Source organism: Hyperolius riggenbachi, chromosome 11 (genome assembly GCF_040937935.1).
Source record: "Hyperolius riggenbachi isolate aHypRig1 chromosome 11, aHypRig1.pri, whole genome shotgun sequence".
Lineage (NCBI taxonomy): Eukaryota > Metazoa > Chordata > Amphibia > Anura > Hyperoliidae > Hyperolius > Hyperolius riggenbachi.
The window spans coordinates 205934351-205961685 of record NC_090656.1 but is presented as its reverse complement, the minus strand read 5'-3'; the positions used below and the strand labels follow the sequence as shown (position 1 = coordinate 205961685).

General features: G+C 46.6%; 1 protein-coding gene across 7 annotated transcripts in view; it reads right to left on the bottom strand.

Moving 5' to 3' along the window:
- LOC137538195 (uncharacterized) overlaps nucleotides 1–27335 on the bottom strand; it is a 124510-nt gene that overhangs the window by 91864 nt on the left and 5311 nt on the right. For 2 of the 7 annotated variants that reach the window (XM_068260226.1, XM_068260223.1), the window contains exons 1-3: nucleotides 21968–22111; nucleotides 17726–17796; nucleotides 7801–8136 (exon numbers count right to left, since the gene is read on the bottom strand). In XM_068260226.1, coding sequence (XP_068116327.1) covers nucleotides 7801–8136; nucleotides 17726–17796; nucleotides 21968–22095 — 535 coding nt within the window. In that variant the 5' untranslated portion in view covers nucleotides 22096–22111. Of the gene's footprint in view, nucleotides 1–7800; nucleotides 8137–17725; nucleotides 17797–21425; nucleotides 21516–21967; nucleotides 22112–27335 lie in introns of those variants that run through there. The other 5 variants (XM_068260225.1, XM_068260227.1, XM_068260228.1 and 2 more) reach the window with 5 other exon arrangements.

Below are 27335 nucleotides of genomic sequence, written 5' to 3'. Positions count from 1 at the left end.
AGATCTGGATCTTTGAACCGAATCATTTGAATCATTTTACTAGGGAAGCAGACTGGGTGACATGACTAGCAGGACAGGACTTTCCCTGCACTGTACGTTCTGTATGTTCCCGTTTCTTCCAGACAGACATCCACTGTGAACCGAATCTTTCATTGTGATTATCCGGATGATTCGACTCACAAAAAAGATCTGGATCAAATGAACGATTCGTTCAAGTTCCGGACAACACTACAGTCCTACCACAGAGTCTCTGCAGTGCAGTGAATATTAATTAGCCATGTGGCTGGCCGCAGAGGAGGAGGGGAGACCTCCTCCTCCAACATTACTGAGCATGTGCAAGCAGTCTAACGCTGCTTAGCCCAGTATAACGTACAGCATGCAGCACTTTGTTTAAACGTGCTGCGTTACTATGTAACGCAACGTGGGCACTGTGAACAGCACAATTGATTTTACAGTGCTGTGAGTTAGGCTGCGTTACTGGCTGCTGTAACGTGGGACTTTAACGTCCCACTGTGAAACCAGCCTAAAGGAAACCCTGAGAATCGTCTATGAGGAGATGGACTAGTCTAAAATTTGTCAGATCTGTCAGATTTTCGCTGCCTACTGTAAGCGGCAACAACATGTAAGAAAAGTAATTTATGGTGCATTTTATTCTGGGAGAATTGGTATTTTACAATGTTTCACAATGGTTCAAGACATAATGAACCAGTTCTGCCCTGGATATAGATCAGATTCCATTCATGTTGACAGTGGAAATGTTCTTGACTGTTAAATCTGTTGTCTATCAAATCTGATATCTTTGTCAAATAGAAATCAAACACCATAATGGTAAAATTTATATATAATTTTAGTGGGCTCAATCATAGACGTTGCGCTCACAATAGCAACATACTATGCCCCTAGTGCCATTCTGCTTATTTTCTACAAACACACTTCCATCATCTTGAAGGCACGCTTATTCTACGTGGGGATCCATACCTTTTTCTTAACTGTAAAGGGGCCCATACACCTAACGATTTTTCCGCCGATATACAGCAGATTCGATCACTGTGATCGAATTTGCTGTGAAATCGTTGCGCAAACGTTGACCGAACAATCGTTTTCGGACTGAAATCGATCATTCCCGTCGTTGCTGTCCGTGCGGAAGATTTAGCTCGATCGCCGGCGGATCGGGAGTGCATCGATAGCGGCGTTCGAATGTCCGACAACCGACGCAATATAGCGGCAATCCATTACCTGCTCCGCCGCCGCGTGTACCCGCTGTCACCGCTGTCCCTTCTCCGCTGGCCTCCGAGTCCGGAAGGCTGCACTTCTTCCTGTCCCGGCAGGAAGTTTAAACAGTAGAGCTCTGTCACGGACGGTTGCGGGGCCGCAGGCGCGTCCTGTAACCGCCCGTGAAGAAAAAGCGATTGCACTCGATTCCTTGCATCGATTGCGCTTCAGATCGATAGAATCTGGGTTGATTGTGTAGGAGGTCTGCAGTCTTTTCTCAGCAGAGAGAGAGCACCAGCCCAAATGCTGGATGGCTCTTTTGATATGCTAATGAGCCTGAGCCTAATCTGCCCCGGAGAGTCCCTGGCTTCAAGCTGTGCTGATGGCCCATCCATCAGGTATAAGGTGACAAGCACCATGGCAGAAGCAATCTAGTTGGGGGAAAAACCAGACCCGCTGGCTCCCTCCCAGCAGGGGAGGTGACACCTAGCTGGCTGCCCCAAACTTCAAAGAGCCTTTGCCTGGGAATAACCTGAGTCTCATAGCATATCCATAACTTCCCAGATCTGTCATATTTCTGGGGTTCCTGAGATGGCAGCTTCGCCAAACGTGGGGGAAGTGTAGCATGAGCCCCGGTGCTGGTTCTGAGGAAGTTTCAGAACATTCTGAGGTAAGGACTGCCAGTTAGGCAGTTTGAAAGTGCCCTGATGATACCACAGGGGTCCCACCCCTCATGTCTGGTATCAGGGCGCTGGGTAAATCGAGACAGACCTGAAAATGTTAATAAATCTGCCCTGACCTGTACGGTTCTGTGAGATAGAGCCCATATATGGGTAGATATGATTTCTAGTCCCCAGGACAAGGGGAGGGCTCATCTCATCTTCTAAGGGGGTGTGTGCAGTGGCGTAGCTAAGGTGCTGTGGGCCCTGATGCAAGTTTTACAGTGGGGCCCCCCAAGCACTCTATACATAACAATTGCCACTGCGCAACAAAACCTGCCAATGGCAACTACAGTGTCAGAGGTGCAAGAAGGGGATGGGGAGCAGTTTGTTAGTGATTACCACCATTCACAGTATCTATAAAAGTGATAATTATGAGCACAGGACCAATAGAGAGCTAATACTGTAGTTGAGAGAGGGCCCTTCGGGGCCCCTCTGGCCCAAGGGCCCCGATGCGGTCGCTACCTCTGCACCCCCTATTGCTACGCCCCTGGGTGTGTGGCTCCCCGCCCTCACTCCCTCCTACTGAATCAGGGGCATTAGAATGGCAGAGGACCCAAACTCAGTGTCCTCCACCCTGAAAACATCTTGAACTCATCGGTGCCAGCTTGAGGATATGCTGGCATCCACCTGGTCTGAACTCTGAACTTTGATTGAAACCCAGAACTCTGTTTTTCCCACAAAAAGGACATATTTCCAGGAACTAAGTATTTTTCTCCCTTCTTTTATTTTTATACTGGCTATTACTGTTTTAATAATTGTTGATTTTAATAATTGTCTGTATATATTAATTATTTATATTGTGTGAATAAAAGACTTCCTCCAAGTCATTCACTGTCCGCTACCCTGCTTATCAGCACACACAGAACTGATCCCGGGTCTCTGAAGATACGCTACTGTTTGTTTGTTGTTGGCTAGACAGAATACCGTGTGTTTAACCGTTTTATTCGCAGGACTAGTCAGTCAGTTAGTGGGCTCCACGGTCCCATGGTAACCGCGGTGGTGGCAGTTTACTCTGAACCAGTGGGTGAAGTTGTAATCACCCGTGTCTCACAGGCTCCCTTCTGAGTTGTCTGCGGCTAATTCTTAACGGTTCCTGCGCATTGACTGCGACCAGAGTTCGCACGATCTGTGCGCTGGCACCGTTTAGAAGGCTAAGTGCGGTCAGCCACTAGGGCTCCTGTGACAAGCTCCCTCTACTGTTTAAAGGACAACTGAAGTGAGATGGATATGGAGGCTGCCATATTTATTTCCATCTAAGCAACGCCAGTTGCCAGGCCCTCCTGCTGATCCTCTGCCTCTAATACTATTAGCCATAGCCCCTGAACAAGCATGCAGCAGATCAGGTGTTTCTGCCATTAATGTCAGATCTGACAAGACTAGCTGCATGCTTGTTCCTGGTGTTATTCAGATACCACTGCAGAGAAATAGAGCAGCAGGGCTGCCAGGCAACTGGTATTGATTAAAAGGAAATAAATCTGGCAGCCTCCGTATACCTCTTACTTTAGTTCCCCTTTAAACTTCCCTGGACAGGAAGTGAAGCTGGAGCCGAGCGCGGAGAAGAAGACAGCGGAGACCGGGGGACTCGCGCCGGTCGGATCAAGTAATATATAGCTGGCGGGGGGTGGCGGCAGTGGCAGCTTCACAGATTGTGAATCGATTTCATGCTGAAATCGATTCACAATCTGTTTGCAGTAAAGGCAGCCATACGATCTCTCTCTGATCAGATTCTGATCTGATGGAAAATTGACCAGTGTATGGCCACCTTAAATTAGATCGAAAAAGGCCTGCAGCCTCTCCTAACACTGTTAAGGCCATTACAGTTACTAGACAATTTAGGAAGCTAATTGCTTTATAGTCTATCAGACTGCTGTCGAGAAAGCCACCCAACTAAAGATTACACATTCTATTCTAATCCTCATAGGTCCTACTGATCACTGTTTTATACAGTCGGTTGTTAGGACAAAAACTAACCCAATTCCCTGGTCCGATCGTGACTTGGTATGCTTTAATATGCAATCTATGATCCAGGCCTAAAAGTAACAAATGGTCGCTAAGTGAGGCACTCTTTTCTCACCTTGAAGTTTCATATCTGATAAGTAACGACAAGAATTTGCAATCCAAAGATGACCGCTAAAATTTTTGTAGTTACTGATATGTAATTAATTTTCTCTGACAGGCAAACTTAATCAATCAGAAACAAACAAACAAAAACATTACAGAACCATAGGCTTGAATATCAAAACAGATTCCATAAGCTTGTCATCGGGTCATGATGGTTGTGGTTCCTGTAGTACCATAGACTGCAGAGTGGCTGCAGCAGCAGGGAATACTGGGCCTGTACCGTCCAGAAGCCCAAAGACCTAGCCAGCACCATTGCTGCAAATACTCACATGGAGGGCCAGTGTACCAACATTTCAGCGTAGCAGATTGCAGCAAGTGACTGAATCAGTGCTACGCTGGTGTTATGGGTACCTATTTGGAGGACAGGATCGGGAGGCAAGCGAGAGGACGGTAATATACCGGCAGTCATAGCAGGAGGTGCTGTGCTAGAGGTATGGGTGTCTGCTTGGATGGTGGGATTGGGAGGCCAGCAGAAGGGTAATATACTGTCAGGCAAAGCGTAAGGTGTTGTGCTGGCAGTATGGGTGCCTGCTTGGAGGACAGGATCGGGAGGCAAGCGAGAGGACGGTAATATACCGGCAGTCATAGCAGGAGGTGCTGTGCTAGAGGTATGGGTGTCTGCTTGAATGGTAGGATTGGGAGGCCAGCAGGAGGAGGGTAATATACTGTCAGGCAAAGCGTAAGGTGTTGTGCTGGCAGTATGGGTGCCTGCTTGGAGGACAGGATCGGTAGACCAGCGGAAGGAGGGTAATATACCGGCAAGTAAAGCAGGATGTGCTGCGCTACCAGTATGGGTGCCTGCTTGGAGGGTGAGTGTGAGAAAACGCGGAAAAGCCGCCGCGTGTGCTGAAAGCAAGGCGGCTGATTCTGCGTCCAACGCGGCTCGTTTGCAGGCGTAGGCACGCGTCTGGTAGTGTGGCAGAACGCAGAAAAGCCGCGGCATGTTCTAACAGCAAAGCGACTGTTTCCGCGTCCAAAGTGGCGGTTTGTACGCAGCAGCGTGCCTTTGGAGTGGCTGGGTCTGTTAGTCCACATAGATGGATGAAGAGCTATGCGCGCGCGGGCCAGAAGTCAGGACCTTTATACCAGCAGGGGAAGTGTCAGCTGATCAGGACGATCAGCTGATTCCTGCTGGACTCATGATTGGCTGAGTGGCTCGGGCGGGGCAGCAGAGTTCAGCTACTATATATTCTGCTTGCTTGTCAGTTGCTGGTTGTCTGCCATTGCAAACACTTTGTGGAAGCATTCAGACCATAGTCAGATCCTTACAGTGTGTTTGAACCAGGTGGACCTGGGAAGTCACACTGAGCCAGATTACCTTGTACTGTTATTATTTGTTAGACCAGTTCCAGGGTGTTGAGATCAAGGCCCTCACACCCCAGACTAGGAATACTATGTATCTTCTGTGTATTCTCTAGCATAGTTCCAGGGTGCTGAGATCAAGGCCCTCACACTTAAGACTAGGGAACTGCATTGTCTTTGTGTTATATTCCAGACTAGTTCCAGGGTGTTGATGATCACGGGCCTCACACCCAAGACCAGGGAATTGTATTATTATTTATGTTATGCTCCAGACTAGTTCCAGGGTGTTGTGACTATGAACCTCACACCCCAGACTAGGATTGTGCTATTACTGTATTACGTTAGCCCAGTTCAGGGCAAAACCTTTCATATTAGCTGCAGGGCTTCCTACAACCCAGCCTCGGTCCCTCGCCCAGGGGTCCACAGGCTGCAGGAATATCACCCACAGTCAGGGGTGAATTCCTCAGGAGTCTTAGGTCGCCAGCTCCTCTGGTGGTCTCCACTCAAAGTATTACTGTTGCACCAAACACTCATAACACTCTCACTATTCTGGTGTCCAGAGGTTAGTAATACATCTGTATTATTGCTGATTCTGCAGATCATCGATAATCAGGCGTATATCTGCATTCTTGGTGGTACTGCAGACCGCCAATAATCAGATTCTCTCTGCGTGCTGACACCAATCGTTACAGTGAGATTGGGAGGCCAACAGGAGGAGGGTAACATACCGACAGGCAAAGCAGGAGGTACTGTGCTGACAGTGTGGGTGCCTGCTTGGAGGACATGATTGGAAGGCCAGCGAGAGGAGGGTAATATAACGGCAGGCAAAGTGGGAGGTGCTGTAATGGCAGTATGGGTAAGGGCCCGTTCAGACTGCAAACGTTTCCAGCTGCGTTTGGAAACGCGTGCAGAAGGCCAACACGCACGACATCAGACAGTGCATAGAGTGCACTGTCTGATGTTCACACTGCATGCGTTCCGGACCTGTGCGGTCCGGGAACGCATGCTGCACGCAGATTTAGCAAAAACGCGCGGCTGTCCCATTCACTTTTCAGTGATGGGATCAGCCACGCAACGCATACAAACGCGGATGGCGTGCGTTCGTACGCGTTGCGTTCCGCATGCGTGGCCGTCCGCGTTTGTAATGTGAACCGGCCCTAAATGCTTGGAGGATGAGATCGGGAGATCAGTGGGAGGAGGGTAATATATTGGCAGGCAAAGTGGGAGGTGCTGCGCTGGCAGTATGGGTGCCTGCTTGGAGGACGTGATTGGGAGGCCAGCATGAGGAGGATAATATAGCTCACATGCACGCGTACCACGTAGTTGCCGGCATAATGTGGGTGCATGTGTAACGTCACACCTAAAACAACATTTGAAAGAATTTGCAAGTATTCCCTGTATGTAAAATTGTTTATTTTCACTACAGCTGGGAAAGTCGGGAACTGTACATTGGAGGCAAAGTCTTGGGATTTTGTAAAGGAAAACCTTTGTGTCATTTGTAGCCAGTCATGTTACTGCTGCACTTTTCATTGAAATATAGGTATTTAGGTAGCTTTTTCATCCTACTCAAATTGCATAACTAGAGAAAGACAGTAAGTTAATAAAACTGACAATGAGCAAGGTTGTCTTCTTCTCCACCCACAATACGCTCGCAACCACTTGGAGCACATGGCTGTGAGGAAGAGGACAAAGCCAGCAGCGGACACCGACAGGTAAAGTATTTTACACTGGGGGGACAGTGCCGGGGCAGCTGAAATTCATTGAGAATCAGCCTGCAGTGTATGGGCAACTGACAAATCTCCTTCCGGTCGGATTCAATCAGAGAGACATCTGTCTTGTCTCTAGATGTATGGTGACCTTTACTGCTTCTTGCTGCCCTCCACAGATAATCTCTACACTGATTAGTCTGTGTAAACAGTCTACATGTGGATGTGGCATCATTTCACCTGTAATTCCAAGACAAATATATAAAGCAGAGAAGAAGACAACCTTGCTCATTCTTCTGTTTTTACTAACTACAGTTTTATTAACATACTGTCTTTCTCTAGTTATGCAATCTGAGTCTGATGAAAAGGCCCCTGAATACCTATATTTCAATGAAAAGTGCAGCGGTAACATGACTGGCTGCAAATGACAGACAGATTTTCCTTTACAAAATCCCAAGACTATGCCTCTAAAGTACAGTTCCTGCCTTCCCTAGCTGTAGTGAAAATAAACAATTTTGCATGCAGGGGATACTTGGAAATGCTTTCAAATGTTCTTTTAGGAAACGAAGAGTGGTTATGAAAATTTTACTTTTGTGAGAATAATCTCACTTTAAGGGCATTAAGTTTTATTCACATTTGCTGCAATGGATACTGATCTGAATAATTATTCATTTACTTACAATTTTGTCTTCAGACATTTTTACATTTGAAAAAAAAAGTGTTATAGTGAGACTCACCGGACACCTGTAGATCAGTTTTACTTGATGCATACCGGGGTGTGTTGGTCACATTACAGGTGTATTCTCCATCATCTGATATCTGGATGTTTGGGAGGTACAGCTCAGCATTACCCTTCAGGATCTCCTCCACATCCATGTAACTTCCTTCTCTATGTGCCGTCATACGTCCACCTTCATAATCATGCACAACCTTCTCAGTGCCATTCTCTAAAGTCTTCTTCCATTCTACTCTTATTGGTTTCTTGTCATCTATGCTAGTTATATTACAGGGGATGGTGACATTCTCTCCTCTCAGGGTGGGTATCGGTGATGTTCCTATTGTGACTTTCAGATCTTAAAAACACCAAAAACATAAAAAATCATGACTTGCAAAGAAAAGCTCATTGCAAACATTACATTATTTTACCTAATAAATTCCATGTCTCGTGCATTTCCAAAGTTTTGGCACTTTGGGTCTGATGCACTAAACTACGGTAAAGTTGCCATGCGCAGGGAGCACACAGCACATTTACCGTTACTAGCACATGGGGAGCACCAGCTGTTAACCCATTAGTGGCATGTGCATTGTTATGGTAACTCACATTACTCTGTGTGTTACCATAAAGTGTGCGTAAACCCAGTAATGCACATGCCACTAATAAGTTACCGCTAGTACGGCGACATTGCTGTGCGCTCCCTGTGTACGCTAACTTTACCGTACTTTAATGCATCAGGCTCCTTTTGTCCCCACAGGCTGTGCTAGATAAATCTGACTGGATAGGAGTCGGCAAAGGCGCACTCTGCCATTGTGTGAATATACCGACAGTGGGAGGAGTGGATAGTTTGAGGATGGGATTGTGTGGGTTATATCGGTTGCACTGTGCACCATAATTTTGTGGCGCTATTTTTACATGTGTGCCATGATTCTCCAAACTGTCACTTAACTACTTCTTGCCATAGGCTGAAGGGTTCAGATGTGCGCATGTGTACTATCGGGAGGACATGTGCACTGTACTAGGCCTCATTGGTGACGTGATACATGCATTTGAAAAGTCTCTAACCACTTCTGGTTTCAGCGCCGTAGGAGATACAGGCTTAGTCTGGGAGCGCCGTAACACCCGCTCGTGCACAACACTATCCCAGCAGCTGCGAGACGTTACATCACCCCAACCCACACTTGAGATGACGGAGGAAGCGACAATGGATCATTATGTCTGCTGCACTCCGCGGGAGAAGCAACCGTCGAAAGCAGGGAAGACGGGACTTAAGGGCGAGGCGTCCAAGATGGGGGATACAGAGACTGACCATGAGGCCTCGGATGGGGAGCAGGAAAATGTGCGCAGCCAGCAGCCCGACATCGACTACACATTTCTGGCACAAGAGGTGAAGCCGGAGCTGACATCCACCATAGCTAATGTATGGGGATTCAGCTGTGCGCACTGCAGCACTGTGGCACTGCATGGCTGTTTCCAATGCACATGACAGTACAAAGTTGTCTCCTTCTGAAAAAAAGGAAGTCAATATGAGACAAGGGTGATAATAGAAAAAGGTTAGAATCTAATAGGCCTTGTGCGAGGAATGAGTCTGGTAATCTTTGGGCTCTGATCCCCAAATGGTTGATGTTCTACTGCAGGTTTATTAGGGGGATGTCTCGACCCCACCTCACTCCCCCACAAATGGTGCCCTGTTGCTTGCTAGGACTGCAGGAGACACCAGTTTTTTCAGTTGTATTCATACAGATACAGACCTCTTTTTGAAAATGGTATTACATGAAGTTGATAACATGGAAATTTAGAGGTTTAAAGAGAACCAGAGACTAAGCACCCTCATGTATTTTATTACATTTATCAGTGGGAACATGACAGTAAACACCTACCCTGCTTTTAGTTTCATTCTTATCTGCTTAATTAGTCTATTAGCAGCTGTGATAAGAATCCCTGACTGGCTCAGTCTAGGTTTGACCTGGAATCATTAGAGCTGAGTCACTCTTCTGTGGAGTCTTTTCAAGCCCAAGCCTGCCACCTCCTGGCTCAGATTTCCTGCTTTGCATACTGAGAGCTGTGATTACATGGGAGGGGCTGCTGCTGCTGAGAGAAAATCTCTGAAACAGACACGTGTGGCTGCAATGTGTGCTCTGTGTGCACAGATTGTCTGCATAGATACTGATGATGACTGCAGTTTCATTCCTATGAGAGAGACTTCCTACAGGCAGCTGCACATCATACCAAAATGAAAGCACACAGATGAAAGGCTGCAGCCTTTCTCATATAGCCTAGATAGCAGCCTAGTCTCATATAGCCTAGACAGCACATCTAGAACAACTCATAACCCGGAAGCAGAAGGGATTTGAGCCGGCGGCCATATTTGATTTTTCCTGGAGAAATAGTGGATAAAAAACACTAAAAAAGGCACACCAGAGCGGCGAAATTATCAGGTAGAGCATTTATTCTTTACAAGCTATCGACTGATGTTTATTTTGTGTGAAACGTTCATCTCTGGTTCTCTTTAAGAACACTCCAAAATGCTCTCAAGTACTGAGACATTTAGATAAGATGAAAACTGACTTAGCTATACTTCAGGAATTTCATCTGAGGTACCATGAGATGTCTAAAATGTGGGTTGGTCAAGTCCTGGCAGCCCTTTCTTCAGGGAGGAAAGCAGGAGTTATGTTGCTATATGCAGAGGTTTTCAGGGGTAAGTGATTTACCATGACACCATCGAAGGTAGATGGTTTAAGGTTCAGCTACAGATTGAAAAATGAACCTTACTTATTTGGGAGGTTTATGGATAACTTGAGCATTTTATCTCAATTGAGGGCCGATGTACATTCCTCCCCTGCACATGCATATTGTGTGGTAGCTGAGGACTTCAATGCAGACCCATTCCCAGAGGAGGACAGGCAGAAAGCCCGTGCAACAGATGTGAGAGTTTGGTGCCCAAGATAAAAATCATAAATTATTATTAAATACCACGACATTGAGAGATGGTTGGAGACATCTTCTCCCTTTTGATAGGGATTACTTACATTATTTAAAAGTTCATGTTTCTTATTCCCGCATTCAGGGCCGGCCCACTCATGAGGCGGGGTGAAACGTTTGCCTCAGGCGGAAAACCTCTAGGGGCGGCACCCGCCCGACCGTGGGTGCGGGGGGGGGGGGGGGGCGGCCGCCGAGCCGGAGGGGTAGTGGGCAGGACGGGGGTATTGGAGCTAGCGGTGGGGAGGGGGGGTCGCCCTCCCTCGCCTGTGTCCCCCGATCTGCGCACGCTGGAACGCGGATAAGGTGATTCCTCCCCGCCCGTGCCTCTTACTATTGGGCATCGGCAGCTTCCTATTACAGCTGGAGGGGAGCGCAGATCTGGTCTGACCCCCCACCCCACCGCTAGGCCCAATACCCCCGTCCTGCCCGTTACCCCTCCGGCAATTTTTTTTATAAATTTGCCTCAGGCGGCAAAAAGTCTAGGGCCGGCCCTGCCCGCATTGACCTTGTATTGGTATCTGAAAATCTCCTATTGTCCCTAAATTAAGTAGAAATCAAGGCATGGTACTATCTGACCCTACCCCCGTCTCAGCCTAAATTCAATTTCCATTGCGTAGAACAGCTGGTACATGGAGATTTCCTACATTCCTATATAATGATGAACAGTTTGGGGGCATCGATTTGAACAGGTTTGATCCAGTGGATTTAGCTTACTCCTGGTATTAATGTGTATGGGTGGGGGATGGTGTGAATGTTCCCTCTGGGTGCCAGTACCTCTACTGTGAAATGCTAACATGCACTTTCTGGAGGGTCTAGGATCCAACCAGGTTTACAAATGGGGGCATCAATGTGTCATGGAAACAGATGGGTTGAATGGTAACTGGATCTACCGTTTGAAGAATATGTTTTACAATGTTTTTATTTTTACCATTTATTGGGATAATTTTCATTGCGCAGGTTTACAGTTGCTTCTGCTAGCGACACTGGTAAGCCACCATTTATTTGATTTGTGATGGATAACATGCAAAACCTGATCTGTTATCGCTACATTTTCTGTTTCTTTTATAAATAAAGAATCTTTAAAAAAAAAAAAGTATCAGACAAAATATTGGTAAGTTTTTAAACATCTGTGCAGAACTGTCTCAGACCTCTTATGAAACCTTTACAACGTGCAGTTTGTTTCTTAAAGGACAACTGAAGTGAGAGCTATATGGAAGCTGCCATATTTATTTCCTGTTCAACAATACCAGTTGCCTGGCAGCCCTGCTGATCTATTTAGTTGCAGTAGTGCCTGAATCACACCAGAAACAAGCATGCAGCTAATCTTGGCAGACTGACAATAATGTCAGAAACACCCGATCTGCATATGCTTGTTCAGGGTTTATGGCAGTGATGGCGAACCTTTCAGAGGCCGAGTGCCCAAAATCGACTTATTTATCAACAAGTGCCAACATAACGGTTTACTGTTAATTGAATTGAATTGAATTAATTGAATACTGGCTGCCCGGCACCACGTGATCCCTGGCCGGGCTGGGAGAAAAAGCATGGGTGCCTCTAGCCATTTTGTCACTCCAGACGAGAGAACCTGTGATTCCCTCCCCCGCCCCCCCCCCCCTCCCCGTGGTTCTCTTCACCCCCATGAAAATAATCTCAATCAGGCAATGTTTCACCATAAAATAGTCATACTATAGCAAACTTTCACCAGAAAATAATCATAATGCAGCAATGTTTCACTAGAAAATAATCGTATTGCAGCTATGTTTCACCATAAAATAATCGTAATGCCGCAATCTTTCACCAGAAAATAATCATAATGCATGCAGAAATGTTTCCCCAGAAAATAATCGTGATGCAGCAATGTTTCACAAGAAAATAATCGTAACACAGCAATGTTTCACCATAAAATAATTGTAATGCGGCAATCTTTCAACAGAAAATAATCGGGATGCAGCAATGTTTCACAAGAAAATAATCGTAACACAGCAATGTTTCACCATAAAATAATTGTAATGCTGCAATGTTTCACCAGAAAACAATCGTAATGCGGCAATCTTTAAACAGAAAATAATCGTAATGCAGCAATGTTTCACCATAAAATAATCGTAAAATGGCAATCTTTCACCAGAAAATAATCTTAATGCTGCAATCAGCAATCTTTCACCATAAAATAAATTAAGATTATTTTCTGGTGAAAGATTGCCATTTTATGATTATTTTATGATGAAATATTGCTGTGTTAAGATTATTTTCTGGTGAAAGGTTGCCGCATTACGATTGTTTTCTGGTGAAACGTTGCCGCATTACAATTATTTTATGGTGAAACATTGCTGTGTTACGATTATTTTCTAGTAAAACATTGCCGCATTATGATTATTTTATGGTGAAACATGCAGCAATCAGCAATCTTTCACCAGAAAATAATCATAATGCAGCAATGTTTCACTAGAAACTAATCGTAACGCAGCAATGTTTCACCATAAAATAATCGTAATGCAGCAATCTTTCACCAGAAAATAATTGTAACACAGCAATGTTTCACCATAAAATAATCGTAAAATGGCAATCTTTCACCAGAAAATAATCTTAACGCAGCAATCTTTCACCCGAAAATAATCATAAAATGGCAAACGTCACCAGAAAATAATCTTAATGCAGCAATCAGCAATCTTTCACCCGAAAATAATCATAAAATGGCAAACGTCACCAGAAAATAATCTTAATGCAGCAATCAGCAATCTTTCCCCAGAAAATAATCATAAAATGGCAAACTTCACCATAAAATAATCTTAATGCAGCAATCAGCAATCTTTCACCAGAAAATAATCATAAAATGGCAATCTTTCACCTGAAAATTATCTTAATGCAGCAATCAGCAATCTTTCACCAGAAAATAATCATAAAATGGCAAACTTCACCATAAAATAATCTTAATGCAGCAATCAGCAATCTTTCACCAGAAAATAATCGTAAAATGCCAATCTTTCACCATAAAATAATCATAAAATAGCAATCTTTCACCAGAAAATAATCTTAATTAGTGTTGGGCGAACAGTGTTCGCCACTGTTCGGGTTCTGCAGAACATCACCCTGTTCGGGTGATGTTCGGGTTCGGCCGAACACCTGATGGTGTTCGGCCAAACTGTTCGGCCATATGGCCGAACTAAGAGCGCATGGCCGAACGTTACCCGAACGTTCGGCTAGCGCTGTGATTGGCCGAACGGGTCACGTGTAGTGTTGGGCGAACATCTAGATGTTCGGGTTCGGGCCGAACATGGCCGAACTCCGAACATAATGGAAGTCAATGGGGACCCGAACTTTCGTGCTTTGTAAAGCCTCCTTATATGCTACATACCCCAAATTTACAGGGTATGTGCACCTTGGGAGTGGGTACAAGAGGAAAAAAAAATTAGCAAAAAGAGCTTATAGTTTTTGAGAAAATCGATTTTAAAGTTTCAAAGGGAAAACTGTCTTTTAAATGCGGGAAATGTCTGTTTTCTTTGCACAGGTAACATGCTTTTTGTCGGCATGCAGTCATAAATGTAATACATATAAGAGGTTCCAGGAAAAGGGACCGGTAACGCTAACCCAGCAGCAGCACACGTGATGGAACAGGAGGAGGGTGGCGCAGGAGGAGAAGGCCACGCTTTGAGACACAACAACCCAGGCCTTGCATGAGGACAAGAAGCGTGCGGATAGCAATTTGCATTTTGTCGCCATGCAGTCATAAATGTAATACAGATGAGAGGTTCAATAAACAGGGACCGGAAACGCTAACCCATCACAGATGTTCATTGTTCATGTCACTTGGTTGGGGTCCGGGAGTGTTGCGTAGTCGTTTCCAATCCAGGATTGATTCATTTTAATTTGAGTCAGAAGGTCTGCATTTTCTGTGGAGAGGCGGATACGCCGCCGATCTGTGACGATGCCTCCGGCAGCACTGAAACAGCGTTCCGACATAACGCTGGCTGCCGGGCAAGCCAGCACCTCTATTGCGTACATTGCCAGTTTGTGCCAGGTGTCTAGCTTCGGTACCCAATAGTTGAAGGGTGCAGATGGATTGTTCAACACAGCTACGCCATCTGACATGTAGTCCTTGACCATCTTCTCCAGGCGATCGGTGTTGGAGGTGGATCTGCACGCTTGCTGTTCTGTGTGCTGCTGCATGGGTGTCAGAAAATTTTCCCACTCCAAGGACACTGCCGATACCATTCCCTTTTGGGCACTAGCTGCGGCTTGTGTTGTTTGCTGCCCTCCTGGTCGTCCTGGGTTTGCGGAAGTCAGTCTGTCGGCGTACAACTGGCTAGAGGAGGGGGAGGATGTCAATCTCCTCTCTAAAGTCTCCACAAGGGCCTGCTGGTATTCTTCCATTTTGACCTGTCTGGCTCTTTCTTCAAGCAGTTTTGGAACATTGTGTTTGTACCGTGGATCCAGAAGGGTATAAACCCAGTAATTGGTGTTGTCCAGAATGCGCACAATGCGTGGGTCGCGTTCAATGCAGTCCTAGGCCGAAGAGGTCATAGCCTAGGGTCACAAAACCTGTTTATTGGGCATTTTCAATGGTGGCGAGTCTGACGTACATAAATCGCAGCAATGGCCATTAGCAACGTCTGAATCTCACAAAATGTCTCATGCAGGTAGAAGACATATTGTTAGACTTGGATTCCAAAGATGGGGTCCCTACATCTCTGCAAACCAGAGTTACAGGGGTCCAAAATTGGTAAAATCCCCCATAGGATTTCATTGCCTCCCTATTTCACTTTCCAAAATCTCACATCTTTTCAAAGGGCAATGGCTCAGCAGTACCAAATTTTCTAGCATTGTAGGGACCCTTAGGGGGATCATGACTGGTGAGTTTTGCCACTGCTGAGCCATTGCCCTTTAAAATGGTGTGAGATTTTGGAACGGTAAATAGGAGGCCCAATGAAAGCCTATGGGGGATTTTACCAATTTTGGACCCCTGTAACTCTGGTTTGCAGAGATGTAGGGACCCCATCTTTGGAATCCAAGTCTAACAATATGTCTTCTACCTGCATGAGACATTTCGTGAGATTCAGACGTTGCTAACGGCCATGGCTGAGATTTATGTACGCCACCATCACTACCATTGAAATAGCCCAAATAAACAAGTTTTTGTGACCCTAGGCTATGACCTCTTCGGCCTAGGGGCCCGAAACTCACCAGTCATGTTCCCCCTAAGGGTCCCTACAATGCTAGAAAATTTGGTACTGCTGAGCCATTGCCCTTTGAAAAGATGTGAGATTTTGGAAAGTGAAATAGGGAGGCAATGAAATCCTATGGGGGATTTTACCAATTTTGGACCCCTGTAACTCTGGTTTGCAGAGATGTAGGGACCCCATCTTTGGAATCCAAGTCTAACAATATGTCTTCTACCTGCATGAGACATTTCGTGAGATTCAGACGTTGCTAATGGCCATTGCTGCGATTTATGTACGTCAGACTCGCCACCATTGAAATTGCCCAATAAACAGGTTTTGTGACCCTAGGCTATGACCTCTTCGGCCTAGGACTGCATTGAACGCGACCCACGCATTGTGCGCATTCTGGACAACACCAATTACTGGGTTTATACCCTTCTGGATCCACGGTACAAACACAATGTTCCAAAACTGCTTGAAGAAAGAGCCAGACAGGTCAAAATGGAAGAATACCAGCAGGCCCTTGTGGAGACTTTAGAGAGGAGATTGACATCCTCCCCCTCCTCTAGCCAGTTGTACGCCGACAGACTGACTTCCGCAAACCCAGGACGACCAGGAGGGCAGCAAACAACACAAGCCGCAGCTAGTGCCCAAAAGGGAATGGTATCGGCAGTGTCCTTGGAGTGGGAACATTTTCTGACACCCATGCAGCAGCACACAGAACAGCAAGCGTGCAGATCCACCTCCAACACCGATCGCCTGGAGAAGATGGTCAAGGACTACATGTCAGATGGCGTAGCTGTGTTGAACAATCCATCTGCACCCTTCAACTATTGGGTATCGAAGCTAGACACCTGGCACAAACTGGCAATGTACGCAATAGAGGTGCTGGCTTGCCCGGCAGCCAGCGTTATGTCGGAACGCTGTTTCAGTGCTGCCGGAGGCATCGTCACAGATCGGCGGCGTATCCGCCTCTCCACAGAAAATGCAGACCGTCTGACTCAAATTAAAATGAATCAATCCTGGATTGGAAACGACTACGCAACACTCCCGGACCCCAACCAAGTGACATGAACAATGAACATCTGTGATGGGTTAGCGTTTCCGGTCCCTGTTTATTGAACCTCTCATCTGTATTACATTTATGACTGCATGGCGACAAAACGCAAATTGCTATCCGCACGCTTCTTGTCCTCATGCAAGGCCTGGGTTGTTGTGTCTCAAAGCGTGGCCTTCTCCTCCTGCGCCACCCTCCTCCTGTTCCATCACGTGTGCTGCTGCTGGGTTAGCGTTACCGGTCCCTTTTCCTGGAACCTCTTATATGTATTACATTTATGACTGCATGCCGACAAAAAGCATGTTACCTGTGCAAAGAAAACAGACATTTCCCGCATTTAAAATACAGTTTTCCCTTTGAAACTTTAAAATCGATTTTCTCAAAAACTATAAGCTCTTTTTGCTAATTTTTTTTTCCTCTTGTACCCACTCCCAAGGTGCACATACCCTGTAAATTTGGGGTATGTAGCATGTAAGGAGGCTTTACAAAGCACAAAAGTTCGGGTCCCCATTGACTTCCATTATGTTCGGAGTTCGGGTCGAACACCCGAACATCGCGGCCATGTTCGGCCTGTTCGGCCCGAACCCGAACATCTAGATGTTCGCCCAACACTAATCTTAATACAGCAATGAGCAATCTTTTACCATAAAATAATCTTAATGTAGCAATCTTTCACCCGAAAATAATCGTAATGTGGGCAGCGTTTCTCTAGAAAAATTGTAACCTGTGAAAAGAAAAAAGCATTTACTCACCTGGCAGAAGTCTTCTCTCCCTGCAGTGGCACGCAGCTCCCCGATGATCTGCCTGCATCCAGCTGAAAGTCCTGCATTGACAGGATACGCTGATGTCAGACCAGGTGCCCCTTGTCTGACGAGCGGGGAGGGGGTGGGGTGGAACAGCATCACTCATGCCTGGATTCTAGTCCTGCTCCGCCCCCTCTAGACACGCGGCGGCGGTAGATCAGTGGTGGTGGTGGACACAGCATGCGTGCCCACAGAGACGGTTCCGTGTGCCACCTCGGGCACGCTTGCCATAGGTTCGCCATCACTGGTCTATGGCCAGGGCCAGATTTACAGCTCAGGAGCCTATAGGCACATAAGCTCTGGTCCCAATGTTACTGCTGCGCTCACCAGACTCTGTTACTTGTAGTGTTAAGTCAAATCAAAAAAGCTATAATTTATCTTACAAAAGTCCTCAGAATTCCGTTCAGAACAATTCATCCACCTTTAGAATTGCCGCTAGAAGTTCACTGGAATGGTACAGTTGAACTCACCACTCCTAGAAAAATACAGAAATTCTCCACATAGGGTGATAACGTTCAGATTATCAATAGTAAGCAACACACCACCCAGAAGTGCTCAAGTGAATTGTGAGGGCTGGTGTTAGTTGTTTATAAACCCACACCCCTTCTGCTTATATGCTCACCGGATTCAAACCACCTCAATTATTGGTGGGTCTTAGGCAGTGCTCAAATCCGCATATAGATAATAATGGTCCTATAAGAAAAAACAATTCTCGACATAGGGTAATACTGTTCATATACAAATGTGCTTCTCAGCAGTGTCCCTCTGTGTAAACTGTGCTCTCATTCCATGCAGTGGGGATCCCACTCCCTGCACGACAATCTGCTCACCAGATAGAGCCCACCTCTACAGACAGGTGGAAATTGCGCTCAGTGATGCCTTGCGAACAAAGTTTCCTCACTCCTATTCATAAAATCTAACCTCTCCTGAGGTCTTTTATTCCAATGGATCTCAAATAAAACACATAAAAACAAACATAGTGTAAAACTGTAGATGCTTGCCTCTGGGCGCACATAGACATACACTTACGCGTCCAGGGCAAGTTCAAGTATCTGACAAGCCTCTTTTGCCAATGCCCATCCGCTGAAGCAGTAAAGGATTTCCCGATCCGCGGCGTCCCGCTCTATTCCTTCCTCCACTCGGCTGGAGGAAGGAATAAAGCGGGACGCCGCGGATCGGGAAATCCTTTACTGCTTCAGCGGATGGGCATTGGCAAAAGAGGCTTGTCAGATACTTGAACTTGCCCTGGACGCGTAAGTGTATGTCTATGTGCGCCCAGAGGCAAGCATCTACAGTTTTACACTATGTTTGTTTTTATGTGTTTTATTTGAGATCCATTGGAATAAAAGACCTCAGGAGAGGTTAGATTTTATGAATAGGAGTGAGGAAACTTTGTTCGCAAGGCATCACTGAGCGCAATTTCCACCTGTCTGTAGAGGTGGGCTCTATCTGGTGAGCAGATTGTCATGCAGGTGTAACGATTGTGGAATTCTCTCCGTGATCAGCGCACAAGACGTGCGCTGACACGGCGGAAATCCTCCACAAGCGTATAATTTGCGGGAACCCAGCAAAAGGTGCAATGCACCTGTAGAGGGAAATTCCTGTCGGCAGGTGGAGATGTGGAGTGCAGACGAACAGCTCCTCTGCCCTGCCACACACGCCAGACAGGAATTGTACGAAGGGAAGAAACGCAGGGCAAGATAGCCCTGAAAGAGAGAGATCAAAGCGACAGAGGGTATGTGTGTCCACCAATCTAGTCGCCACCCTGCGACGATGAACACACAACCATGAAGAACAGGTGAGAAGGCAATCGCCAGAGATGGCGATTGCTAACAGCGACACAAGACCGAATAAGCACAGATGAGGAATGTATGTATGTCCACCAATCTAGCCGCCAACCTGCGACGGTGGACACACAACAGAAGAAACCAAGTGAGAACGCAATCACAAGAGAAGCGATTGCAGAAGAGAATGAGCACAGTGACAGAATGTATGTATGTGCCCCAATCTAGTCGCCAACCCGCGACAGTGCACATACAACAGCAGATATTAAGTAGGAACGCAATCGCGAGAGAGGCGATTGCCAGAGGTGACACAAGGCTACAGCAAGGCAGAGCACGAGAGTAGCAAAGGCACAGCAAATAATACAATGAGGAGATAAGGAAAATAACAAACGCTAACTAAACGCGAACACCGCACTCATTCGCAACAGTGCACGCGTTTATGAGCGGTCTCCGCGTGTTAAGCACAACAGAGATAAGCACGCCTAACTAACCACCGACAGACAAACATGAAACAGAGGACACGAGCGCTTGTTTAACGGTTACCTCCCTGAGCCTCCAGCAAGCGTTCGTAGCAGACAAGACAGATACACGAAAACAGGAATAAGTGAGAGATAGGATCCACAGCACTAGCGCAAGAGGCTAGTGCGATCCAGGAATACAGAACAGAAGGATCCACAGCACTAGTGCAAGGCGAGTGCGATCCAGACAAGACAGATCAGATAAGATAGCTGGTAGCAACCGCTGCTCCAGCTATACTCCAAGAATAAAGATCAGAACGACTTCCTGTCGACCACCGCTGGAACAGGACAATCGCAACAGACAAACAAAACAGATATGCAATCCTAACTGCACTAGGGAGCCTGCCTAGTGCAGTCCCACGAACTACTCTAAGCTAATCTTTAAACAAAGAGCAAAGCTGACACTCCAGGAGTGTTTCACAGGACTAACCCTTATGACCAGCCCAGGTCTGTGATATCACATGGTATATATAGAGCAAGCCTACAAAGGATGTGGCTAGGCAATCTGCATGACAAACATATGCAAATTCCTCAGCAGCAAGCTGCAAAACTGACAAAAGGTCTCTCTTCCAGAGACCTGCAGAATGCAGACCTGAACAGTGGTCAAAAAGCTGCCTGCCTGCGCAGGCAGCTGAGCGGATCCTCACAGCAGGGAGTGGGATCCCCACTGCATGGAATGAGAGCACAGTTTACACAGAGGGACACTGCTGAGAAGCACATTTGTATATGAACAGTATTACCCTATGTCGAGAATTGTTTTTTCTTATAGGACCATTATTATCTATATGCAGATTTGAGCACTGCCTAAGACCCACCAATAATTGAGGTGGTTTAAATCCGGTAAGCATATAAGGAGAAGGGGTGTGGGTTTATAAACAACTAACACCAGCCCTCACAATTCACTGGAGCACTTCTGGGTGGTGTGTTGCTTACTATTGATAATCTGAACGTTATCACCCTATGTGGAGAATTTCTGTATTTTTCTAGGAGTGGTGAGTTCAACTGTACCATTCCAGTGAACTTCTAGCGGCAATTCTAAAGGTGGATGAATTGTTCTGAATGGAATTCTGAGGACTTTTGTAAGATAAATTATAGCTTTTTTCATTTGACTTACGGTAACACTACAAGTAACAGAGTCTGGTGAGCGCAGCAGTAACATTGGAACAATATTTTGGATATCTCTGCAGCGACCCCAGAAACTGGTGATAGATTAACTATATAAGAGTTTTGTGGACTGTGGCGCAATAATTAAGTATTATACATAAGCTCTGGTGCCCTAAACTCCACCCCTTAACACAGGTCACACCACCTTTTTCTACACTGTGGTGTACCGTATAGCACTCTCACCTTGCAATGCTGGGTCCTTGGCTCCAATCACAGTCAGAGTGCTATCTGCATTGAGGTTGTATGTTCTCCCCGTGTCTGTGTGGCTTTTCTCTACAGCCCAAAAACATACAGATAAGGTAATTGGCTTCCCTCTAAATTGTCACTACAATACATACACAACACGATACATACATAGACATGGCTATGGTAGGATTAGATTGTGATCCCTCTAAGGGACAGTTATGCGACAAGGCAATATACTCTGTACAGAGCTGAAGTAGATGTTGGCGCTTTGTAAATACATAATACAAAAATGCCAAATAACTGCAGTGTTAGGAGGTTGTAAGGAAAGTGCAAACCTGAGTGAATGGCCACCTGTGAGTGACCAAGTTGCAAATAAACTGTAGCCTGATAAGAAAAAAAATAGCTCTAAGGGTTAAGGCTGCAGCATAAAAAGGAGTGATGTAGGGAGAGGGGACTGCTGGGGGAGAGATGAAAGTAATGTCCAAGTAACAGTGTCTGTACAGAAAAAAAACCACAGAGCGCAATGAGAGACATCTCACCAGGGACCAATTTGCTGCATGTCCACACCCCACTGTCCTAAGCAGCTTTGGGGAAAATGAAGTGTCTGTGCAGGCTGGAGCAGAATGTGTCTGGCTGGCTGCAGGGAGAATGGCAAGGGACAGAGCATGAGTAGCAGCGTGACCTCAGGAAGCAGGAAGAGCCTGTTTCCAAGACAACATAGACGCTCTGCTATGCTGATATGAGAGATGCTGGGAGGGGGCGCTGCTGAAGGGACAGGAGGTGGTGGTGAGTGTTCTTCTTATGCGCTCCTGCTTGTCTCTCTGTGGAGGGAGCTGCTGCTGGAGGTATGAAGGAAGGGAGAAGGGGACACTTGCGGCCAGTATGCCGCCTTTCACATACTGCTCCACTTGTAGGCACGTGCCTGCAATATATATATGTAAATCCGATCCTGTCTATGGCTAAATGTATTACAGGCAGAGGATCAGCAGGATAGCCAGGCAATGTGCATTGATTAAAATGAAACAAATATAACAGCCTCCATATCCCTTTCGCTTCAGTTGCCCTTTAAAAACTGTTCTAAAATAGGGAGAGTTAGTAAGTTTTCTCAGACAGTGCAGTGTGTGAGGGAAATTGCTGTTGCTGAGGCAGGTCCGGTGTAATGTCTGATTGCGCTGCCAGGAAGCTCCCTTCCACACTGAGTAGCACGCATGCTCAGTGTAAAGTCAATTATGCTGCTGGTGGTAAAATACTAAATATCTCTGCTTCTTCACATCCTACACTCACCAAATTTTCAGGGTCGGGAGGGGACCCCCCGAACTACCTCTATGCCAAATTGCAGCCCCCGAAACCCACTGGTTCAGGAGATAGATTAGAGAAACCTATCTTCTGAACCAGTGGGTTTCGGGGGCTGCAATTTGGCATAGAGGTAGTTCGGGGGGTCCCCTCCCTACACTGAAAATTTGGTGAGTGTAGGATGTGAAGAAGCAGAGATATTTAGTATTTTACCATCAGCAGCATAATAAAATAGGAACTATGGCCACACAGTCTCCTACTGCGCATGCGGGGCAGCGCAAATCCAAAGGCAGCGTAATCAGACACAACACCGGCAAGTAGAAGAAGGGGGGCGCAGGCAGAAGGACATAACCGCTAGGGAGCTGGTGATGCGCGGTGCAGCCAAATGGAAGAAGAAAGAAGATTACCAGTGCGATCACCTTCCTTGACTCCTCCTGGGTTGCCTGCGTCAGACGTCAAGTCATCATCACGTCACCAAGCCAAGCCGGGACACGGCACTTAGCGTCAGTACAGTAGGGATGCCGGCCAGAGCGGAGGGGAGCGCCGATCGTCGGGGGAATGGCAGGAAAGTGAGTGGATCCTCTTTTTTCTCCCCTACCACCACAGATCTGTAAGTGATCACTATGATCCGCCGGCGATCATAGTGATCAGGTGATCAGAAGCCATACGCGATGGCTTCTGATCACTGAGGGGAGATGTCAGCTGTCATATGACAGCTTAATCTCCCCTCTCATATGCGCAAGATCGCAACGGGACACTTCGTTATCACGGAGGTTGAATCTACGTCCAGTCAGCACCACCTGCTGGATGTAGATTCAAGCTACGTCGGTCCCCAAAAGGTTAAGGTTATCCATGGGGTAGGTGGTTTAGATTAGGCATCAGTAGAGATGGGGGTTCAGTGTGAAAATAGGGTTAAATACATCTAGTGAAGCTGAAAAAAGCTTGTGCCCTTTTTTCCTCAGCGCCCTTTTTGCATAGATGCCTACACTGGTAAAACAATCATTCATCAGTCATTTCTGATTAATCTGTGGGAGAATTAACTTTCTCTCATGGCACAGTTTTATTAATGGCATGTGTGCATTAGACCTTACAGATAGAAGCTAATACAGTATAAGGTGCGTACACATGGCTGATTTGTTTAAACGACGGGTCGTCAGACCCGCCCGCGGGGCGGACGTTCTGCCGACAGTTTCCTCATGTGTACAGTCTGTCGGCAGGCTGATAAGGCTGGTTTTGACTTATCTGCACTGCAGACAGACTGTATACACGAGGAAACTGTCAGCAGAACGGCCGCCCCCGGGGCGGGTCTGAGTGACGACCTGTTGTTTAACCAAATCAGCCATGTGTACGTAAGCTTTACAGTACATGCAGATTATATACACACCCTGATCACTGACACTGAATACAAACACAATGCAAACATAGCTCACAACATTTTGAGATAAGAAAGAGTGAAATATTAAGACACGCACAGTGGCATAGCTGAGGAGCTTCGGGCCTCAGTGCGAGTTTCCCATGGGGCCCCAACCACTCTATTGATATGAAGCCCCAAAAAGTACCAAGGACAGTTTCAATGTCAGAGAGGTATAATCAGAGTAAGGAACAGTTAGGGCCCTTTCACACCAGAGGGCTTTTTCGGCGTTTTAACGCCACGGCCGAAGTTGGCGTTTTCCTAGGTAAAAGGAAAGTCCATAGACATTCATTTTACCATTCACACTTAACGCCGCGTTTTGGAGCATTGCGTTTCAACGCTCCCAGGCGCTTTTTCTGGGCCTACCGCGGCGTTTCTCATTACAATTGATACTAATGTATGGGCGTTAAAACGCCTTAAAAACGCCTTGAAAACGCCAGCAGCCAAAACGCAGCGTTTTACCTTTTCTCTGCTGCCTGTAGTGTGAAAGAGCCCTTAGAAAAATATGCTTTGTAATTCAAACCACACTGGTCCTTTCTTTTCTAGTCCATTATACTTTATATTAACATTTGAAAATAAGAACTATATCAATTTTAAGCATGGGAATAAATGAGGAAGAAAGAGGGACAGAGAGACAGGGTCCCCAAAGAGGGACTGTCCCTCCAAAAGAGGGACAGTTGGAAGCTATTGTTAAGGATAACTACAATTCAATGCACATATAGAGGAGTTTATTACAAGTATAACACCAAGGAAAAGCTTCTAAGATGGATGAAGGAGGGCCCCTGATCGGTCTCGGTGCGGTTGCAACCTCTACAAACCCAATTACAACGCCACTGGACACGCCCCTGTCACACCCTAACCGCGCCAACCTGGAGCGTTCCGTCCATTGGGCGCCAGGACCGGGTCACTGACAGAGAGGGGGTGTCACAAAGGCCTCCACAGAGGTCATGAGGAGGAGGGGAAGCAGCATGAGAAGGAGGGACTGTGGCAACAGCGGCAGGACCCTCCCTTCCATGCTCTCCCCCCTTTAAGCAGCAGGTGCGGCTGGTGGAGAATAACTCACCTGACTTCCGCATTCCAGGTGCTGGAACACTGCGTCACCCTCACATGGCACAGGTCCCCGCCTTCAATGCCGCTCTCTGTGCTTCCTAAATGAGTGGAAGCAAAGTAATCGTCATTAAAGGCGGAGACCTGTGTCATCTGAGGGTGACGCAATGCTCCAGCTCCTGGAACGCAGGAGTGCGGTGAGGGATTCGCCACCCGCCGCGCCTGCTGCATATGGGGGGGGGGGGGGAGCGTGGAAGGAGGGGACCCAAGTGAGGTGGGTGTCAGGTCCCCCTCCCTACTGCTGTCTCCACTGCCCCTCCTCTTGTGCTGCTTCCCATACTGGGGCCTACTATGCAAGCTATACTGGGGGCAACTATACTAGCTATACTGAGTGCACCTACACCTGCATTATCCGCCGTTGCATGCTTAGTATGCCGCACTCACTCCTTTTCTTCTTTTGGGGGTGTCAAATGCCCTAGGTACGCCACTGCGCCCATCACACCCATCATTATTCATATTACAAAGAATTCAGAAGCAAAAGATAGTTTTATCATTTAGACCACACTGGTCCTATCATCAGTTGCTTCCTTCATTTTAATGTTTTAAAATATGAAATATATAAATTTAAAGTGATAAAGTTAGTTAAAGTGTACCTGAGACGATAAACGTCTCAGGCTCCCTACTTACTTGGGACTTCTCTAAGCCCCCTTAAAGAGACACTGAAGCGGAAAAAAATGATGATATTATGATTTGTATGTGTAGTACAGCTAAGAAAAAAAACATTAAGATCAGATACATCAGTGTAATTGTTTCCAGTACAGGAAGAGTTGAGAAACTCCAGTTGTTATCTCTATGCAAAAAAGCTATTAAGCTCTCCGACTAACTTAGTCGTGGAGAGGGCTGTTATCTGACTTTTATTATCTCAACTGTAATTGAACTGTTTTCTTTTCCTCTGCTAGAGGAGAGTTCATTACTTCACAGACTGCTCTGAAAGACTCATTTTGAATGCTGAGTGTTGTGTAATCTGCACATATTATAGGATGATGCAATGTTAGAAAAAACACTATATACCTGAAAATAAAAATATGAGAATATTTTCTTTGCTGCTAATCTTCTAGTAATTATTCCTAGTACACAACCAATTCATTATATCATATATTTTTTTTCGCTTCAGTGTCTCTTTAGGTCCGCTCGTCCCTTGCCAGCTCCCCGTGTGGCTCCAGTCCCCGTAATTCAGCCTCCCCCATCTCACTCCCGGCCTCCCGTGGCTGGGAGGGCTCTGCCCTTCTGCAGTACTACTGCGTCGGTGCAGAATGCTCCAGGTATGGGGGAGCGCATCTGGCTGGGCCGCGCATTCCCGAAAAACCACTACTCGGCCTGGTTTTCAGGCTGAATTGCAGGGGGACCGGAGCCCCCAGGGAAAACCGTGAGGGACGGGCGGCCTAAAGGGGGCTTCCCAGGTAAGATTGAAACCTGAGACTCCTCTCGTCTCATACACTATCCGAGAGGATACCAGGGAAATTGTAACTCCTCTCGTCTCGGTTCCCTTTAAACACAATTTTTAGCAGAAAAATACATACAGTATATTTACACAGATCTATACGAGTCCTGAAAAAGGGACAAATGAGAAAGAAAGAGGGACAGGGGAGACAGCCTGTCGCGTGGATCGGGGGGGGGGGGGAGGCCCTAGAGCTGCGCAGCCGCACTCGCGTCTATGCGGAATGCGCAGCCGCGGCCTATGTGGTTCCTGGCGGAACTGCACGAAGGACGCGTATGGCATCCTCTGTGCATTCAAATTTCATGCAGGTACTTACCGTACTTTTTTTTTTTTTTTTTTAATTTGGCCTCTTAAATCCTTTAATGACAATTTTCTGATTCATGTACAGCAGGGGTGCCCACACTTTTTCGGTGCCGAGGCCAGGAGATCTACCAACGGTTTAAATGCTAAGCACGCCCCCTCCCCCCCCCCCCCCCCCGCGTAGGTTAGCCAGGTATATGTGCCTGCAGCATAGGTTACATGCTCTTAGTATAGGTTAGCCAGGTATATGGGCCCTCAGTGTAGATTAGCCAGGTATATGGACCGCCAGTGTAGGTTAGCCAGGTATATGGGCCCCCAGTGTAAGTTAGCCAGGTATATGGGCCCCCAGTGTAAGTTA